The 19,796-nt window shown below is 44.1% G+C and overlaps 2 protein-coding genes across 2 annotated transcripts in view; both read left to right on the top strand.

Annotated features, from left to right (window-relative positions):
- The first annotated feature begins 2,926 nt into the window (after nucleotides 1-2,926).
- LOC118504200 (pacifastin-like protease inhibitor cvp4) lies at nucleotides 2,927-6,620 on the top strand. The gene is made up of 3 exons (XM_036038379.1): nucleotides 2,927-3,519; nucleotides 5,507-5,754; nucleotides 5,823-6,620. Exons 1-3 carry the CDS (start codon nucleotides 3,474-3,476, stop codon nucleotides 6,387-6,389), a joined length of 861 nt encoding a protein of 286 aa, XP_035894272.1. The 5' UTR covers nucleotides 2,927-3,473; the 3' UTR covers nucleotides 6,390-6,620.
- A 1,982-nt stretch (nucleotides 6,621-8,602) lies between these two features.
- LOC118504197 (5-hydroxytryptamine receptor 1A) overlaps nucleotides 8,603-19,796 on the top strand; it is a 64,765-nt gene continuing 53,571 nt past the window's right edge. The window contains exon 1 of the mRNA XM_036038376.1: nucleotides 8,603-9,550. The gene's annotated coding sequence lies outside the window, so the exon portion shown is untranslated. The remainder of the gene's footprint in view (nucleotides 9,551-19,796) is intronic.

Below are 19,796 nucleotides of genomic sequence, written 5' to 3'. Positions count from 1 at the left end.
TTTTTTCTACAGATGGCTGCAACCCATGCGAGCAATTCCCCTGAGGCTCCTCCATACGATGCATTGTGGTTACAATCAGCTCCTAACTGGCCTTGATAAAGGTGATTTTAATGACTTCGATGATCACTGTTCAGAGCAGCTGGAACAGCCGTCTACACCAGTCACCATATAACTTTAGCATGGTGTAGTAAGACGTGTCTGTCTGATTGTTGCATCTTAAAATAGCCTTAACGATAACGCCTCAGACTCTGGCTAGAAATAGAATCTTTTCCATTGACTGCACACCAATACGGAGGGACACGCCTTACTATATCACGGTTAAAGAGCCTTTTAATGGGTAGTGGTAGTGTTTTCTCGCTACAAGGACTTGTGATGTCATTTAAAGTTAGTTCAGAATCCGATATCCCTTATACTCCGAAAGGCTTCGAGATATTGAACTTATAAATATTGTTTTTAAATCTGTTGCTCGGCCGATTGCATCACCTCGGCACACTGTTTACCCGACTACCTCCATGGCGCATATTAAACGCGCTCTTACAATCTGCGATGCGCCCATAATCTATTTTAGCGCTTCTCGGAACGCCGACGCTTCGGTAAAGTGCTTATGATAATCGTTCGCGTCGGGATTTCCATGTCCGTCGGTTGGTAAGTTTACTCTGCGCCGCTCGAGTAAAGGTACGGGATTCGCCTGAAAGCCGGAATGAGCCTACAACTACGTCAACAAGCCAATATTTGCCCATCAATTTCTATGCGCCGCACTGTTTTGCGATTTTTTGTTTGTTTTGCTTTTTATGCGCCGTGGTAAATATGGCAATGGGAACGTCAAAGGGCGGTATGAATGCTGCTATGAAAGAATTGGTTGACTGCATGCTCATGACTGTGAAATGGGGTTCCCTTTTTTATTCAGAAACGGAATTACAACCAGACAGCTTAATTTACACTTGTAGGCTTCTATTTCGCCATAACACGCTGCAGTTGTTTGTACAAAAGTTTTTCGCGACTAGTTGTAAATTTTAACCCCTTTGGAATTAGTCACACCTTCCTCTTGGGGAGGTTGAATTGTGTTCAAATAAAAATATTTAACATTAAATAATGTGAATGAACAAGATTCTCACCTAACCTTGTAAGTAGCTTTCTTAGGATAATGAAATTGCACAATTCATGGTATAGGCGTGTCACGTGTCTCTGGCTTACACGGCTGAGGTATATTACTCTCTCTTATTGACATTAGTTCGGATATTCTTCCTTTTCCTTCAACCTGTAATATCATCATGTAATATGGATCTTAAACCTGTAATATCAGGCTTCCTAGACTCGATTAAAACCATAGACCTGAAGACAATGAAGCTTCTATTAATCGTATTATCAATAATTTAACGTCAGCAAAGCTGTAAGTTTTTGATCAAATTTATGAACAATCTTGAAAAGGTAGATAACGCAGCTAAATTGTGGACCCTTTTGAATAATTTGCTGCATTGATAGTAAAATATGTTCTGGTTTAATAAAGAACCAGCACCATGCAGGACTGACTATCCTCCTGCGTGTGTCAGTTATGGCCGGTCATGACCTTTTGTGGTAGTAGTGCAAAAGAAGAAAAAGACGTAGAGCACATTTTGTACAAAAAGTGGTCCGATATCATTCTTATGACATGATCAATACACAATAAGCAAAAGAGAAGTAAAATTGTTACGATCAGCAGTAGTTGTCCATTATTTAAACTTCTCGTTCAACGAGCAGGATAAGCTGCTCGAACTTTTGAAGTCTAGGATATTCTATCAGGCTTATTATTATTCAAGGAGGCGACGTGCTCGTCTCGATACATCTGGAAAACGATGAAGCAGCTGGCAATGTCGAGACTTTGCGCCAGGAGGACCAGGGGACAGTTCCCAAAATTAGGTTTATGTGGTTCACAGCTTTAGGTTCGGTTAGTGATCTAATATTGTTACTGGTGACCCAAATACCGGCAGAACTCATGAACCCACAAGACACAATATTTTTGGAGAGCCTCCGTAGCATCAAGCATAAGCAATTCGCCAACGGCAAAGTCGCCAGCAGCAACTTCAAATCTCCTATACTTAATATTACTTCTACCTGTGGATATAAAAGCGATTGGCGTACTTTGACATTTTGATCGGTATGAAAAAGTGATTTTTATCTGCCCAAATAAAGTGCCTTATCTCATACAAAAATTAACTTCAACTTCCCTCATCGTCGCACATCGCAGCTTACAAAGTAATATCACACTAACAATGCCACTTTACCTATCACGGCTCATTTAAATCCATCATCCAAAAGATTGCCCATTTTTTACTGTTGATAAATTCACGCGCCCCGGGAATGCGTGGAAATGCAAAAACAGGCTCACGCAAAGCAGTGCCTGTGAAAAAAAAAACAACATCCACAACAAAACTAGCCATCCATTAGCATTCTGCGAAACGACAACAAACATTAAACATGATCGTGTTGAAGCTGTTGAGTATTGCGCGAGGGACAGCCATTCTTTGCATAACCGCATTACCACGCTCCGATCGCTCGTTGCCATAGCGATGAGCTGCAAACTGTCAACCGTCAGCGATGGAACGGTCATACACGCGCGAAACCCGGAGAGGGAAAACCCCTGACAGAAAAAAAGCACACACATCGCAAACCGTGTGTACACCCGGTTTCCGGCCAGATTGCTGATCGATCGAAACGCACCGGCTTGAGCGGTACATAAATTTGGATGACGTACGGCGTTTGTTTGGGTTTGGGTGTTGAGCGTTTGAGAGGGCTACGTGCGATCGTCACCCCAGCCGATCAATGTTGACGATCGGCAAAATGGCCGACAAAGGTGCCGACGGGCAATGGGGACGGGGCGGTGGCAGGCAGATGGTTGCTCTCTTGCCGAACGCCAAACGGAAAGCAAAAAGTTGCCGTTGATAAAGTATTTAAATAAACCGCCCGGTACGGTTGAGCGAATCAGTTGACGAGCCGTAGTGCAAAAGTAAAGATCCCCCAGCAGTGGGCGCGTTTAAGGTGCTCAGCTCAAATCGATCGCGTCGGTCAGTGTGGTGTGGTGTGAAATTTCCAAAGTGTTGTAACAGTATTGGTACCGTTTGCCATTGATAGCGATTCAATACTGTGCCTGTGTCTGTGTCCATCATCATCAGCATCATCCGGTAATGCGCTGATAGCATCGGAAACCAATCGACGTTGCACGGTGGCCGTTTCAGTGTGAAGTGATCGCGAGTGACGAGCATAAACGGGAGCACATCCGGAATCTTGACAGGCACTTTTGCTACGACCAGCAGAACAGAACTCAATCAGCCGTTGAGCGTGCAGTTTGTGGTGCGGCACGAGTTAGTGACAAGCATCAGACGCCTGCCGTCAGTAGTTAAGTCGTGCAGTTTATTAGCGCAGCGAGTGATCGAGTGATTATTGGACGCGGCACGGAACGTGTTCTGTTTGGAGAAGTAAATTTAGTATTCTGGCACATGATGAAGCTTCTTATTCTGATTGTGGCAACGTGTGCTGTGGGAGGTAAGCATCGGGAACCTCTTAAATCTTAGAACTGTTAAGCCCAGCGACAGAGTTGCCCACGAGGTTGTGATTTAAGTCGAAGTTTATTTGTTTATATTTTTAAATACTTTTCGTCGTTTGAATTTGAGTTTGATGATTTTTTTACCTGGTAACAAGCAGCATAAAATGAACTTAAAACTAATACTCAATATCAGTTATGTACATTTCATGCTCAATTTCAGTCATTTCTAGTTCATTTTAAGGCCTCAGAAGAGTTATGGTGCTGTGAGTTGTGGTGCTCTGGAGTTATAATTCTTTTTTTCAAAAAATTTTTCAGTATTTGATACAAATTTAGAAAATAAAAATTGAATTTTCTTTAATAATTTAAAAAAAAAATTCTGCGATGTAGATTTGCAGTAATATGATCAGCAATCTCTTGGAAAATGAATAATTTGTAATATTTTAATGCAATTGAACCGGAAACCGTTTAAACAATTAAGGACACGCATTCATAAATTTCCAAAACATCTGTATAAAAACCACACGATTGATGTAAGCCATGGTAAATCGGTCACTGGCTAAAGGATGACGCCATCGCCGCGATGTCTGAGATGGGAAGTTACCGCGTTTTTTTTTTTTGTTTCGCTCTGCCTTTTTTTGCGCCCTGGCCAACAGCAGCAACACACGCGCATACCGTTTGCATTCGAACCATGCTGGTGGATGTGTTTTTTTGTTTACTTTTCCGTTTAAATTTTGCGCCGACTGCTCTCCACGCCGTCTGACCGACAGGCCACGGCATCAGTATCAGTGCTACCTTGAACTCCGGAACACACACAACGGCTACGACTATCGCGTGCCCAATTGCGTTCTCCGAGCCACCGGACGACTGTGGCAGCCACGGCTCCGTCCACCGTGGGTCTGGTAGGCTGGTAGGCAATGGTCGGGGTCGCCTGCTGCCTGGGCGGATGATAAGAAGCGAGCGAGCCACGAATCCGGTGCACAGCATTAGCACAGTGTGGTCTTATGTAAATAACTCATGCACGTCCAGCGGCGGGTCGCCCGAACGATTCTAACGCTGGCAAACCTTGAACTTTTGCTCCTTTTGCTGGAGTTTTTGGGTTTTGTGCACCCGAAATTCTAAGCTGATCTTACGGATGATCGAAGTCATGTCCTTCGGGCAAGAGTTGGTTGGATCGTTGAGCGTAAAAATTAACGTACCAGCCGATGCGTAGTTGACTTGGAAGGTTAGGCTAATGCACCTTCCAATGCTACCATTCGGTGATTAGATTTTTTTTTCTAAAATAATGAGCATTAGTCAACCTCAAACCACACATTACTGACTATTCAGGAATCCTCGAGTCATTGCTAACATTTTTGAGAATTCGGAGATAGTGACAAATGATTTAAATGAAGTCAAGCAAACAGTTTCAGATTCCTAAGCGGATCCAGAAGATCAGATAAGCAGATCCCTAAAGAATACATAAACAAAATATAACTATAATGATACCTAACAAATACAAGAGTAGCTTGAAGAGTAGTTTTAGACATGCACACAATCCATAACAGTTTTGTTTACGATCGCACCGAACAACCCGATCGGCCGAACGTTCGCTGGTTTAGTCACAGTTGGCACGGTTGGCAAAGGTCAATTTAATTCCCCAGAATCCAACCCCCTTCGGTCCAATTGGCGACCCAAGCAAGCTGCTGCGATCGATCGAAATTGCACACACGCATTCCCGCAACGTGATCGGTAAATTGTTTGGATTCGATCGTCACGGCACGTTCAGACTGGTGAGCTGATATGCTCCGGCAGCTTATCAGTGGTAACTTTCTCCCAAACGCTCGCCCTGGTGACGCGTTCCAGCCGGCATGGGAAAATGTGTGCAGAATGTGTCAAACAAACTGGTGTTCGAGCGCAACGATCTGTACGATTTCCAGCCGCGATAAGCAGCTGTTTGATAATCACGGCCAACGACAACGTTTCATGTTCGTTCTATATTCTTCGCAGCGCTGTGTGCGGAGGAGAAATGTGAACCGGGCACGACGTTTATGGAGGACTGCAACAGATGTCGCTGCGGCCCGGAAGGTCAGAAGTCTTGTACGCGCAAGATGTGCCCCCCGAACGAGCTGTCCGACGATAGCCAGGTGCGCACCGACGTCCAGAACGGTGAGTCGCTGTCGTCCACCGATGAGAAGGATTTGCTGCATGTGCCAACCAACGGGCAGGTGTGCTCACCGAACGAGATCAAGATGAAGGTAAGAGTTGCTCGCCAGAGATCTTGAGTTTGCTTTGCGATGTCTAACATTCCTCACTCCTTACACAGGACTGCAATCGGTGCCGGTGCGCCAACAATGGTATTGGATGGTTCTGTACGCGACGTGCGTGTCCTGCGCGTGAGAAGCGTTCCTCCCCGAACACCGAAGAGAAATGCACCCCCGGAACGACGTTCAGAAGTAGCGATGGTTGCAACACCTGCTTCTGCACCGATACCGGAATCGCGGCTTGCACACTGAAGGCTTGCTTCACGAACTTTCCCGAGCGGATACCACTGGCAGCACTCACCGAGGCAGCAGCGCAGCGTGTGAAGCGTTCTCGCAGCAATGAGAACTGCACGCCCGGAACGGTGTTCAAGAGCGATGATGGTTGCAATACCTGCTTCTGCACGGATGATGGCCATGCTGCCTGTACGCTCATGGCCTGTCTGCCGAGCGAACCGCAACAGAAACAGAAGCGTGACACGCTGCCCCAGTCGGACATTGCTCCCGGTGCACCAGGATTCAGCTGTGAGCCCAAGTCCTCGTTCAAGTATCAGTGTAACACGTGTCTCTGCTCCGACGATGGTAAGATGGCAGGATGTACCTTCAAATACTGCATTCCCGGTGAATGGTAATGGGCGGGCGAGTTTCTCTAGCGATGGGCTAAACCATTAAAACAAGCTTTACCATAAGTTGTGCTTGTCTCGTCGATTCAAAGTATCGCTCACTCGGGTTTGCATGTAACTATTTGTTTATCATTCTGCAACCTTCATGATATGGCAGGCGGACGGTGGCGTGTAAGTCATTTGTTAAACAAACTACTGGAAGATGTACGAAAATAAAGTTATTATTTTTACCATCAGCGGGAAGTTTTGTTTACTCGTGTGTGTTTCTCCTGGTACATCAGCGAATACCTTCAAGTCTTTTCCCATGCATGGCAAGAAAGGGAAGCAACAAAAAGTATGTGGATCGGCTAATAAATTTATAACATCAACACAGTTTTCTTTCAGAGGGGTTTCGGGGTTCAACTAGGGAAGGAGTTACGATCGGTGGGCAAAAACAAAAAAAAACTTTTCCAAGTGCAAATAGCGAGGGGAAAACTTTGTTGGAATCCGAATTCTGGTCCCCACTAAGGGAACTGTTTATGAGGAAACGATTGTTAGCAAAAGTTCCAAGTTCAAGTTGAAAACTATCTATCAGTATGGGTGGCTGGGTTTTGTGTTGCAATATGAGGAGCTACTCAATGTTTGAAAGTATCGAAATGGTGGTACATATATTGACCTCATAGGAGTAGATTATTATTTTCTAGCAAAAGAAAAGTGTGGTAAGCTATTCTCTTATGGTGAAATCTCAATTTTTCCACACAGCAGATCAGGGCGTAGTAACTCATCTGAACTCTTATCCGCAGCTATTCGGAGATTTATTATTCGGCTTGTCTATCTTTTGGACTACCATTTCTCGATTTCTCGTCTTGAATTTACTTGCAATTTTTCAGCACATGGTAAAAGCATTCGACAATATGGGGACAAGAAATTGAGATGTGTGATAAAATAAATTTGCGGTAAGGATATTGATTAGACCGTGAATAAGAATCTTGGGGTACTGTGTGCCTTATAGAAGCATAATTATGTCTAATGCTGTATAGTTTCGCTGTGTTTAAGTGGCATGGGCTCTGGATATATAGCTTGCATCACTTCTAGGATGGAAATGGCTGTACAAACATGATGTTCCAAATAATTGATAGCCAAATGCATCGTTGTAATATTTTCAACGAGGTGGATCCTTAAGGAAAAATGAGTTCTCAGATTGAAGTGATATAATATACACCTCTTAGTTAATGCACCCGTGTAATGGCTCACTAGTATAATTGATACCCCGTAGCTATCACTGATAGTCAGTCGTTTCTGCAGAGGAACGGTTCTGATGGGATTTTAAACCCGGTCCTATCATGTAAAAGACTGGTACCACTTCCTCTAGGTCTTCAGGCTGCTCCAATATTCTAGTAATTGCATACAGTAATCTAAAAAATCATAAATACCGCCCCTTCCGCTGCAGCTCAAAGCAACATGCTTATTTCACATTAATGCTTTATGGCGGTGATTTTATAAGATACTTCATTACTGATAACTTTGAGCAGTAACTAAACTACCTTAACTGATACCTCTCAACTCCATCTGGAGACGATAATAGGCTTATACTACTTAGCATTCGAAACATCCAAAGAGTGTTCCATCATGTCAGGAACAAATAGACAACAAACATCAAGGTGTCATGTGGATGAACATACCTATCTGTGTTCTTCAACTAGACGTGAAACAGAATCATTCTCTTTAAGATAATTGAGATTCTTGAAGAGTTGTAGTTTTTTTTGCTTTCTTTGGCACTGCAAAACCCCAAAAGTAACTCAGGGATTCTAGGAACTAGAAAAATTTTATATCCACAAGCTACCATGTTTGATTGATTTACCTCACAATTTCAAATATAAGCAAATGTTACACAGAATATTTTTAAAGTTCAGATGATAGTAAACGATGCCATTTTAAAACAGCAATCTGCCCAACCATACACAATAAAACATCGATTTCAAATGATAATACGACAGTCGTACATGCGTTTTCATCGCCTGCGATGTTTTTCGCGGTTCACCTCGTGAGCCCAACGGTGAGAGCGTAAGCCGCACCCGAGAGCGTAAGACCGCACGAACCATTTGCGCGGGAAAACCATCCACCAATCGCGGGTAGCAAAGACTCTCACATTTTGTTCCGTACACATTCGAAATTTTCCGAACAGATTGGAACTGGAGCCACTGCAGGCAGTCGTCCGTTGCTTCCTGATGTTGCTCATCCAAAACAGTATCCATTCGAATGCGGGTGCTCACGGTACGTCAGTCGAACGCAAGTAGTTAAGCTCGGTGGATGCTACTGCTAGCGTGTGCCTCGGTCCGTGTCTTGTCTCCTTTTTGCTGTCACGAAAGTCACGCTCGAACAAATCGCACAAGTGTACGCGAAGTGAAGTCTAGTAGGTAATAGATATTATTCAAAGCTACTACCCTCGCCAGACGCCCAGAGTGTGACTGATGATAGTCATCTGTTCAGTGATTGCGGATTGCATGCACGTGTGCCCGTTGGATGCGACCATCATCAGCGGCGATGGCTAATGCGATGCGTAAAATCAGTCCGACCAGTATGTGTGGTTTGCGTACGTTGAGCATTTTTCGCGCGTGACAGATGAGCCAGAGAGTGTGTGTGTGGGTGTGAGGAAAACGTGGAGCAAGTAAGCGTCCTGCAGCAGTCCGTGGCTTTATTGGGCAGAAAATGTCTTGCAAGATAATATCTTTCTCCCTTATGCGTTTCGGTTCAGTGAAAGCTGGTGGGTGCGTCTCGTTGTAAACGGGAAGGCTTCTGCGAAGGTGACATAATTCGTGGTTAAGCACTGCTTGGCAAATGTGAAAGTTGTCGTGCGAGGAGAAAGCCAAGATTTAGAAGATGTGTACGAGCAGCTGCTGTTCCGGGTGAGGTTGATAAGACATAAAACAATCTTAGTACGAGTGTCGGGTAGAGTTCGTGTGCTTGCGTGTGCTCTTCTAGAGATGATATTGTGCAACTAAGGAAGATGATGCTCGACTGAAGGAAATAATTGAAGTGAGCATTTGCGAGGCAAGCATAATCACCAGCAAAACAGTCGCGAGAATTGTTTCACTCTCGTGTGCATCGCATCGGAGAACGATTGGAGAAGCTGTTGAGCACGGCGTGCGGTGGCGCATACCTAAAAGTCAGACAACGGGCGGGATATACCAGTAAGTACCGTGGCCCTGTTTTCGTTGTGTTTATCGTTGCACTTCATGCGCCTGTTATCTGTATTTATGATTGGCGTTTAGCGCCGAGTGTTCTCACGCTGGGCAGATATTATTATCCTCAAGAAGCTGTGATTTTTTGTTGTACTCGCTCTGTCTTCTACAGGAGGGAATCGGAAATAGGAAGCTAGCAAGTTGGAAAATCGTTCGCATGTTTCTTAAACGAGCATAAAAATGCTAGCCGAACTGCTGTACCACCAATTGTTTCAGCCAGCCTGGCTTTATGTTGTGCGGCAGCGTGTGCCCGCAGTGTGCAGTGCAGTGCGGCTCGAGCTTTTGATTAATGAAGGCAGCTTAAGTGAATTGATTTCAAGCATGCTGCTTGCATTGCTGAATCCGAAGCATCCGAGCTGCAGCCCAACCTGCCCGAGCGTAAAACTATCCGGAACGAGGTTTTAACTTGTTTCTCAGTTCAGGCGGAATGAGTAATGTTTGCATCGATGTTTGGTTGGCATCGGTCCCAGCGATGGAGGCGCCTGGTGGTGCGTTGTATCTTGTAGAGTATTAAGGGAGAATGGGGGACACGTTGGGATGCCGGAAACATTGTGATGGGTAGTGGTAAAAGTTATGTAAAAATAAGTGATGCATTGGTATTGCACGGTGAGATACAAAATATTTCTGTGGTTTTTCGTTTATGTTGTACCGCTGCAAATCCTGTTTGTTTAGTTTCTTTTAGCTGAAATGATCGTGATTATTGAAATCCTGTCCTTGCTGAGCCAAAAATTGTACACAATGTCTAGGTTGATCAGCCTCGTAATGAATGCAAATTAAATTGCTCAAACGGGTAACCATTCATTCCACGGAAATGTCACTGAATACGTCCAATTCATACGGAATGATACAGAACTGAGAGCAAAAAATATGATACACTGAAACTGTGTGACGACCAAGGGCTTTTTTGACGAGTTGATGTTGAAATGAGTATGACGAGATTGGAAAAAAAATTCTAGCTAAATTTTTGTTCAAAAGAAGATCGTTAACCAGCGTGATACCGTAACATTTCTGGAAGCTTTTCGAGCTTCATCACAACAACTTGCTATTGAGCAATACGGGCAGGCCGTTCTACACAAATAAAAACAAACTTACTATTGAGTGTGTAAAATTACTGAAACTGCAAAACTACAATTTCTATCTATAATGTTCATTAATTAGAAAGTGAGGATGATTTTAAATTTTCTACTAAATTACTAAGACAGGTAGTTTGTCATTTTGTTTTGAATTACTTTGTTTGCTCACGCCCGAAATGTATGCAATTTATGTTGAAAAAAGTGTGTAAGCTTTTCAAATTGTCTGTCTGCTAGAAAGAGTTAAATACGTCGCGGTTTCAACTGAAAATGGCGCACGGTAGTTCATGTAAATTCATTTGTAAAATTTTGATTGCATACCTTCAGGCTCTCTGAACTTTAAACAACAACGGTTGTTTTGATGTCAACCCCTACTTTGATTCATCACATAATTGAGAATAAGTTTGAACGAACTTCTCACAGATTTAGAATGGTTCAGCGTCAAAACGCTTGCACCAGTCCGATGGTGGTGCCCTCCGTTCAAAACTAAAATGAACAGATTTATCGCCCATGACTTCCGCTCACAATCTGGGTCTAATGAGCATAGCTTAACATTCACTTTTCCCAGTGTGTCTCACTGAAAATGCCCCTCCCCGCTCCTCCGGTTTTTCCTTACCCTACTGACCAGCGTTAAACTCTGAGGGAGGCAAAATGAGATCAAATTGAACACTCAGTGGAATTGCACTCAATTAGGATTATGCTTGTAATAATTGTAGCCATGTTTTGCCATCGTTTGCCGACCGGTCCCTCTGACGACTCGACTCCGCCTACCCACTTTCGACCCTCGGCATCGGTCGTCGTACATTTCAGCTGCCACAGCCGGACAAAAATCTCGAGTGGTTAAAAAGGGAGCACGGAAAACTTCTGTCCAGTCCGAATAGCTGCATGCCCGTACGGAGCACGCCGTTATTTTTCTCGCCCAGCAGGAGCTTTGCTCGGCTCTGACGGACGATCGATACTTGCTTTCCGCTGCCAGTGGCTGGGTAGGAATGGGTGGCGAGGCGAGCATAGCGAAAGTTATGCACTTATCTTCCCGCTCGACAGGAAGCTGGAAGCCCTTCCTGCCCTGTTCTACCAAACGTTCTCATCATCATAAAAGTCGTGCATGATCGTTTCACGACCGTCATTATTATAATCACTTCGATTGCCTCTCGACACATTCGCGCCGTGAGTTGGAAGGGTTTTTTCTTTGCTTGTCGCGAATGTTTACGCAACACAAAAGGGGAACAGTGCGGGGGGGAGGGGTCTACTCGTGTAGCTTCCCTCCTCCCCTTCAACTCTTGTTGTCTCAACCGCCACAGGCAGGTTGGATTGCGTTACCGACCAATTAGGAAGCTGCAGCAATCGTCTTTCGAGCGATCGGGGAGTTGTTGTTGTTGTTGTTGTAGATGCTCTTTGTATTTTTTCCTTCTTCTACTTTGACCAAAATTTAGTCAAGAAATAATTAAGCCCTTGTCTAGATCCGGCTCAGAATCCGAAGCGCTCGGGCGGAAACCAACACACACCCTGCCCGCTGATGGCGGTTGGCTCGGAAAAAGGTGAAAGTTATATTATCTTTACTGCTATTTGATACGCGTAACAGCACACGGTTGTTTGTTGTTATTGTTTTCTTTCGAGTGCGTCGTCGGTTTCTTTTCTTCCTTCTCTTCGTTGCCCTTTGGGCCGAGTCACGGACGCTTATGAGCGCATCAAGCAGCGCACCGCTATCGAGAGCAGGATTTGCAATCAAGAGCATAAAGTTTGCGCTGAGTTGTGCTGTCAGCCCCCCGGGGGAGGGAGCTTTTATCAACCTACGCCACGTTTCGTTGCCGCGTGTTGAGGACGTCAAGGCTGGTGGCGTAGGCACCGTAGGACATCGGGTTTCGTGGTACCCGGGATGAGCGAAAGTGAAACAAGCACGGAAATAGGTGTAATGAGCGGTTAAATAACTGTAGGATATAAAGAGGAACCAGTTAAAAGTTAGCTTAATTGTGTTTGCTTAAAACGATCGCTAGAAGAGTTATTTGTTTTAGCTTATCGGTGTATGGTCGCTGTACATCATGCGTTGAGAAATTTTCTTGGTACGTTATTAGCGAAGCAAAAATCGAGTGAAGTTCGCAAAAGTGAAAAAACTTAAATAATGATTATGTTGTTCATACTTTGCTTCTCAGAACACTTCACCAGTGTTGTGGAAAGGTGAAATGATACGGTATTCTATAAAGTGTTCTGGACAGTTTTTCTTCCTGGAGGGCTTTCTTACTCTCTCACTCTTTGTCTTGACAAGCATCAAACCATATCGTTTGTCCGATCCCTTGTTATATGCATCTATTTCTTTGTTATACACCAGTTCCTGGTCAATTAAGTTTCGCTGGTCAAGGACTTAAGCGCACGGCTCCATAACAGTCAACGATTGTTGTAAGATCCTGGAAAACACAGGGTGTCAATAAACATATTTCTTGATACACTGTGTTCGAAAGTGCTGTACTGCTAACTGATCAGGTCTTTGTTTGAGTAGAAGGAACCGGAGTTCCTTCACCAGGTTTAATGTTCGCAGACTTCTTGGAAGATCCTTTTCTCCCTTGCACAAGTATTGGTGTCAGTTGTTGGGTCTGAGCTATCATTAGGACCGTCAGTCTCATGTCCAAAGAAAAATTGCGGTGCGGTCTTAACCATCTGCAATCAGTATCTTCGATGCCACTCACGATCTAGCGCCTTACGGGTAAGATCGCCCGGTGCCTTTCTCATGACATGACCAGTCCATCAGTAATACACTGCACGAGGAAGAGATCGTGCAAACCTTACAGTTTGTTTAGCTCGTCGGTGAAGCAGTGCCTCTATTGTTCTTCTACGCATACAGGGCAATGATCCTTCTAAACATCTTCCTCTCATACGAGATTACGAGGTTTTCGTGAGTTTTGAACAGGATCCATGTTTCAGAGGCGGATGTTGCAAACCTTATTAAAATGTTCTTATTACATACATTTAAAAAGCCTGATGAACTTTCAAATTAATTTTAAAGACTGAAGTCCACTTTTCCCTTATTTATGGCAAGTTAACTACTGCTCGCAAATATTAAAGCCAAAACTCAAATCGTAACTATATGTAGTGGAAGAAATTCTCCTATGATAAATCGCTCGCACATTTATCTTACTCCTTTGCCATGGATAAAAATCAATGCATTCCTTCTGCTAGAATCTCTCTTCACGCGCTCCATGGTTCGGAAATATTTAATTAGAGATGTAGTCGGTGCCGTTCCGTCCTTCCGCCATTCTACCTTAAATCTCATTATTTTAATGACACAACAGGACACTTGCAAAATTTACAATCCCACCAAAGCGACCATCCCCGTTGTTCGTGGAACGTTCTCAGCTTAATTTCATAAATCTGTTATCCAGGCTCATCGGACCACGGGCTCCACTTAAAAAAGCTTTTCGGCGGGAGTCGTGAGGGCCATTGAAATAAAATAAATGTCACTACGAATATCCGCCACAGTGCGGCTGCGGCTGGCTTCTTCTATGGTCGCTGCGTTCCTCATACGCCCTGGAGAGTGAACCACAATGCGGTTCGCTTGCTACTGGTAAAGTGTCTCGCTGGGGATGTTCCGTTCCCCGTCCAGGCTTTAACCGTCAAAGCCCTGTGCGGGAATGGTTAGGTGCAGCGTCTAGGGACAATGTAAAACTACTTCAACCTAGGGCAAGCTTTAACGGGAGGAATCTCACAATCTCGGCTCGCTGCTGACGGCGGTTGTCTGACTCTCGCGGGTGGAGTAATTTCTACCTAGTTCGGGGCGGTGATGGTAAGTGGCACGGCGAGCATTGCTCACTCCCTTTGCGGCCCTTTATCGCATTACGTTCGAATCACGGTTTAATCCAGCGATCTTCCTTGGTTCGCTTTGCTTCTTTGCTGCTTTTGAACTTCATGCAGTGTTAGGGTGGGGTTGCTTTAGTTTGCTGGTTTGTGGTTGTTGTTGGCCCTGGATTCCGATGCACTATAGACATTGTTGTACGCCGGAGGACAAGAAGGCGTAGCGCGTAGCTTTACAATCAGTGGATATTTTTGTAGTTGTCTTTTTGCAGTTGCAAGCTTAGCAAGAATGGGAGAAAATTGAAAAGCAGTTATTGCTATTGTACGCCATTGTTACTTACAGGCAACATTTCAGCGAAGAAGGGTATCTGTGGAGTAGGAACTGTCAAAAACTGACAGTCTTAAAATAATGAAACCGTTTTCATGCTTCGAAGAGCAATCAAATGGATTGTTTGTCTTTTATTCGTGATCATCTGTGTGTTAAAAATTTGTATCAACTAAATCATTTTTTTAAATGAATTTTAGAGCCTAATATTATTTTTCTGTTTTGTTAATAGCGTGATAGATTTTTTAATCTATTCTGAGCAGATTTGAATATTTCTTTCATAGTTCGCAAACAAAACAAAATGCCTTCAAATAGCATAAAATTTGTCTGAACTTCTTTTCCGACCATTTCACGGCTTCCGCTTAACCGGATGTGTGAAAGTTTAGCCGCTTCGGAGGCAGAAAAAGAAGCTTATAGTTTTGCAAAACTCCGCTACAGAACAAGCCGAACCGAACATGCCCGGTTGCAAGACAATCTACCAAAAAGGCCAAACCGTGGCCGTGGTTTTTGGCCACAGTTTCTTAAGCATTTTCTTCATCCGTTTGCGTGTATTTTTTCTGCCACTAAGATGCAACGGTGCAAAAAAGTAGTGAAAAATAGAGCGTACAAAACCAAGCGGGAAAAAGAAAAGAAGAAACCAAAAACGGAAAACCCGGGGCCAACTCACAAAACCGAAAAACCCATAAGATAAGATATAGTGTACTTCGCGTGTACTTCGGTACGGATGTTTTCATCCACTTTCCCGAGCCTTGACGGTTTTCTCTTCGGCTGTCTAATTTACAGGATGTTGCCAAAATGTCTACTGTTTGTGTGTGTGTGTGTGTGTGTGTGTGTTTGTTTCTTTTTTTTCTCATTCGAGTTCAATCTCTCTGTTCCGTACTGTGGCCTTCCGCGGCCACGTTCCTCACCGTTCCGTACATAGCCGGGGTCTTACGATTGTGGCCGATTGTGCTGTGAGTTTCTTTCCTGGTGCTTCTTATCTTCTTCTTCCTTTCCCACCGAATGCCTTAAACGCAATGGATGCCCTTGTCCCTTGGCTGGCAGACAAGCTGTTTTCGTGCTCTGCTGCTGTCTGCCTCATCCCGTGCTTCACCGGCTGACGTACGTCTTTGGGTGAAGTTAGCTTTGCACTTTTCATAAACTTCGTTTCCCTCCACGCCATTTCTCCCGCTTGAGTAGAGCATTCCCCAGAGGGATGGAGTCCATCTCCTATCCCACCTCCACCCGGACTTCGGTCCCAATGGGCTTTTTGCACGGTGTAAAACAGAAAGTTCACTTGGTGAGGTGTTCAATTGCAAAGATGTTCGCCCCAACGGTGAAGAAGAAGCAGTGAAGCCGGGTGATTTCACTTACACTGGCCAGCCAGTGCCGAGGAAAGCCGGAGGAGCGTGCTTTTTACTGTACCGGTGGAATGGTTAGTGGTGCGCTCGTTTAGTTTTTGTTCACAATTTGAATTTCATTCCAATACGCTCTTATCGTAGGGAGCGCCACGGGTGGTAAGCCTTTGTAATGGTAGATTTCACAGTGACCTGATTTGACTCGGTGCGATGGTTTTTTTGGGCCGATACTTGGGCCTCAGAGGAAATGCTCTTGACGTTTTGTTTGTTATTTGATAGGGTATTGTTTTGTCAATGGCCGGATCTGTTCACCTTGGCTATTGTAAATGTCGGAGGTAAATGGGAAGTGAACTGGCTTATTGAGTGTCTTAAAAAGTATAGGATGATCTCCTATAATTGGAATTTAGGAGCTTGAAGTGGAAGGAAGGGTCTTAAAATAATATTGTATTAATTTTACTTTATATTTTTATACATTCAATTGAAGGAAGGATTGAAGGATTGAAGGATGAGTCCTAAACGAATTAAACTGTAGACTGACAGCGCTGTAAATGACAATCCTCAAAAAATTAAGTCAAAATGTGCTCCTAGTCTAAAAAATTAATAGATTTGAGCACCTAAAAACGGAAAATATACTGGTAGAGCAAAAAATTAAGCGCATATGATAAGCATGAGCTACAAAAAAACTTATCGTATAGCTGGCATTGCTCCAAACCTGCACACTTGTAATTTATAGCAATTGTTTGAGAGTTTCTCTTGCTGCATGACACTAGACTAGTTATGATTGGAGAAAAGGATTAGGATTGCTTTATTGTAAGTAGAAAAGCATTCGCAGTGCAAACAATATTTATCTCAACAAAGTTTTTATAAGAAGACATTACCGAATGTTACCTCGCATCTTAGCTACATTTGTTCATCATAACAGAGTGCGTTTTCTGTACGTGAAACAATCTAAATCACGCCACAGAAGAAAAAAACGAAACGAAACGTGAAAGGCATCCACTCGATTCCGGCCATTCTTCGTTGATGCGTGCACTTTCCGTAAATCAAGTTTGATGTTTTCCGCCTCGAGTCACCGGAAAACCAGCCACCCCCTCCAAGCATCCCCCATCGAGCCGCAGCACGTCGGGATGAGTTTTTAGTTAGAGCAGACTAATTTATGGCCGCACGCGAATCGTGCCCGCTGGTGCGCGTGGAAAAACACAGGTTAAATTTAACCGGGGTGCACATTCCAGCCCCGACTGTGAGCGCTTCGCTGTGACTTCTAGCGCTTTTCCGCACCGTATAGATAGATGGTCGAAGCGCTCACAGCTTTAGGGAAAGAAATTCGAACCTGGTTTTTTGGATGGTTAGAAATAAATTATGTGAAGCATCGATTAAAATCGCGGACGCTGCCAGCCGGCGATGGATTAAATGGATGAGCTTTTGTTAGCTTTTGGATTAATTAGTCAGGGAAATAAAATGGACACATTGGTCGAAACGCTGGCGAATCGTGTAGTGTAACACAATAAATCAATCGCAGCAGTTGAGCAGGTTGGGTGAAGTAAGAGTAATACAAACTTTACTAGAAAAATCTTACGATAATGACGTATTGAAGGATAGCAAATTATGTTACGTGCATTGTGATTATTATTTCAATTTTTCTAATTTTATTTTCATATAATGGTAATCAGAAAGTGGTGTACATCATGGACGTAGGCCGAGCAGTATGGTCCTCAGTGTACACTCAACTGTAATGCAGAGTATTAGCTAACTATATCGATTCCGACATGGTATATAATTTTTTCAAGCAGTATGTGTTTAGGATATTTTTTAAGAATGGTAGGATCATAATACCTTCATACAGGGTGCTTCAGTGGATGAGCCGATAATAACCTCCCGAGCCGGTATTAACATGGCAAAATTGGGGATCAAATCCCATTCGGAACGGTCCTCCAGCGGTGCGGACTGACTATTGAACCTCGAGTTGTAATTAAATCTAGCAAGCCATTTAATACCCAGCATGACAATGACGGTTGCTTGGAAAAAGAACAAGACAATACAATTTAATATACTTCAGCACAACAAAGCATCAAAACATTCGATATTTAATGTCAATCAATTCTGCGGCAAAAAAACTAATCCAAATAAATGTCATTATCACACGCCACAAACAAATTATTCAAAGAACTGTGATCGAGCACGATTGATTCCTAGTGCGCTATTTGTTCATCGTAACACTGGCAAACATTTTCGCCCCCTGGTCCCCCGGTGAATAAAATATTGAACGGAACTGTTCACATCACTACGCTACAGCACAGTGCAAATTGTACGTACGCACGTTTAATTTATTCGCTGTTATTGCTGTTTTCGATACAGCGCACATGTTTACTAACCACCACCCGGTCGCGCTACGGAAGTGTTGGAGTAACCGGAAAGGTAACGGATAAATAATCTCACTCGATCGCACTCGAGTGCGCTGGTGTCCCATTCGCTCCCATCGTTAGAATATTCAAATTTAACCAAAAATTATTCCCATTTTTGCTCGTGTTTCTTCTGGCAGGCCGTATCGTGGAATGAATCAAACCGCATACTGTCCGCACAAATAGAGCGAACCGGCAGGGCCAGTTAGCCGGATTCAAATGTTCGTTCGCAACATGATGGTATCCCGGGGGGAGGTAGAAATAAAATAGCGACACCAGCGTTTGCCTGACACAAAAACCTAATCGTTTCGGCTTGAATCTCGGTACGCGTGTGATTGTCGATGCGAGATAGAGAGAGTAATAAAAAAGGGGATACATAGGACTAGGACAGCAATTTCATCGATTTTTGTTGTGAAAGCGTACGCCTGAATCGACACTTTCTGCATGAAAGGGTTGCAAAAAAGGGTTGAAAATTGATCCTGGTAGCATATAATTCATGAAATTTCCCAACACCGTACGCTATCGGGCACATTCTCGCGGGTGTTGTTTTGTTTCGGTTTTCGTTTACAAAATAACCACAACCGTGTGTGGATGGAAACGGAAGAATCGGTCCACCTCTTGGGAACGCTAAAGATACTTTAGCGGACACTTATGTGAACGCTCTTTGTGGAGGTTAAATAGCTCTCAACTCATGCGTGCCCTTCCGGTACTTGCTAGAACAAATCGAGCTAGTGGTGAAAAATATTTTCCTTTCCATGCCCGTTAGCATCTCAACCGAGCGGCCAGTTGTCCCCTTAAGGCTCTAAGCCGAAGTCCAATGTGCTAGAGCAAAACAATGAAGACACGGCAGACCAGTGACCGAAGCCGTCGCATCCAGCTGATTAGATATTCAGGCAACGGACGGTGCTCATCATAGTTTTGGTCTGTTTGCAAATGTGAAGAAAGTGCGCCATCGGAATGTGCTGCTGCTGGCGCTGCTGGCACTGACGTACCTCCTCTGGTCAGGCATTCTTTCTGAGCCGCCGCGTTTCTTCCGGGATTCTGCACAAGCACAATGTGGAAAACATTTCTCAGACTGGGCGTCGAAACACCATTTCCGTGCGCGATGGGACATGTTGTTCCTGTGACGGCCGTGCCTGTCTGGACACGGGATGGCCATTCTGTTTGGCGTGGATGGGTTGATAGTTTTTAGCCTCACTGTGTAGTGTGTTGAGCTGGAACATGGCTTTTTGCAGCAGCAGCAGCAGCAGCAGCAGCAGTTTCGATGGTGCCATGGTGGGT

Source organism: Anopheles stephensi, chromosome 2, assembly GCF_013141755.1.
Source record: "Anopheles stephensi strain Indian chromosome 2, UCI_ANSTEP_V1.0, whole genome shotgun sequence".
NCBI classification, from domain to species: domain Eukaryota; kingdom Metazoa; phylum Arthropoda; class Insecta; order Diptera; family Culicidae; genus Anopheles; species Anopheles stephensi.
Note: the sequence above shows the minus strand (reverse complement) of the source record. Positions and strands in the feature narration are given on the sequence as shown.

Excerpts from the sequence above, each read along its gene's own strand:
- LOC118504200 (XM_036038379.1), top strand. The coding sequence starts at position 3,474 with ATGATGAAGCTTCTTATTCTGATTGTGGCAACGTGTGCTGTGGGAG. Across the intron at positions 3,520-5,506 it reads GGCAACGTGTGCTGTGGGAG|CGCTGTGTGCGGAGGAGAAA; the intron begins GTAAGCATCGGG and ends TATTCTTCGCAG. Across the intron at positions 5,755-5,822 it reads CGAACGAGATCAAGATGAAG|GACTGCAATCGGTGCCGGTG; the intron begins GTAAGAGTTGCT and ends CTCCTTACACAG.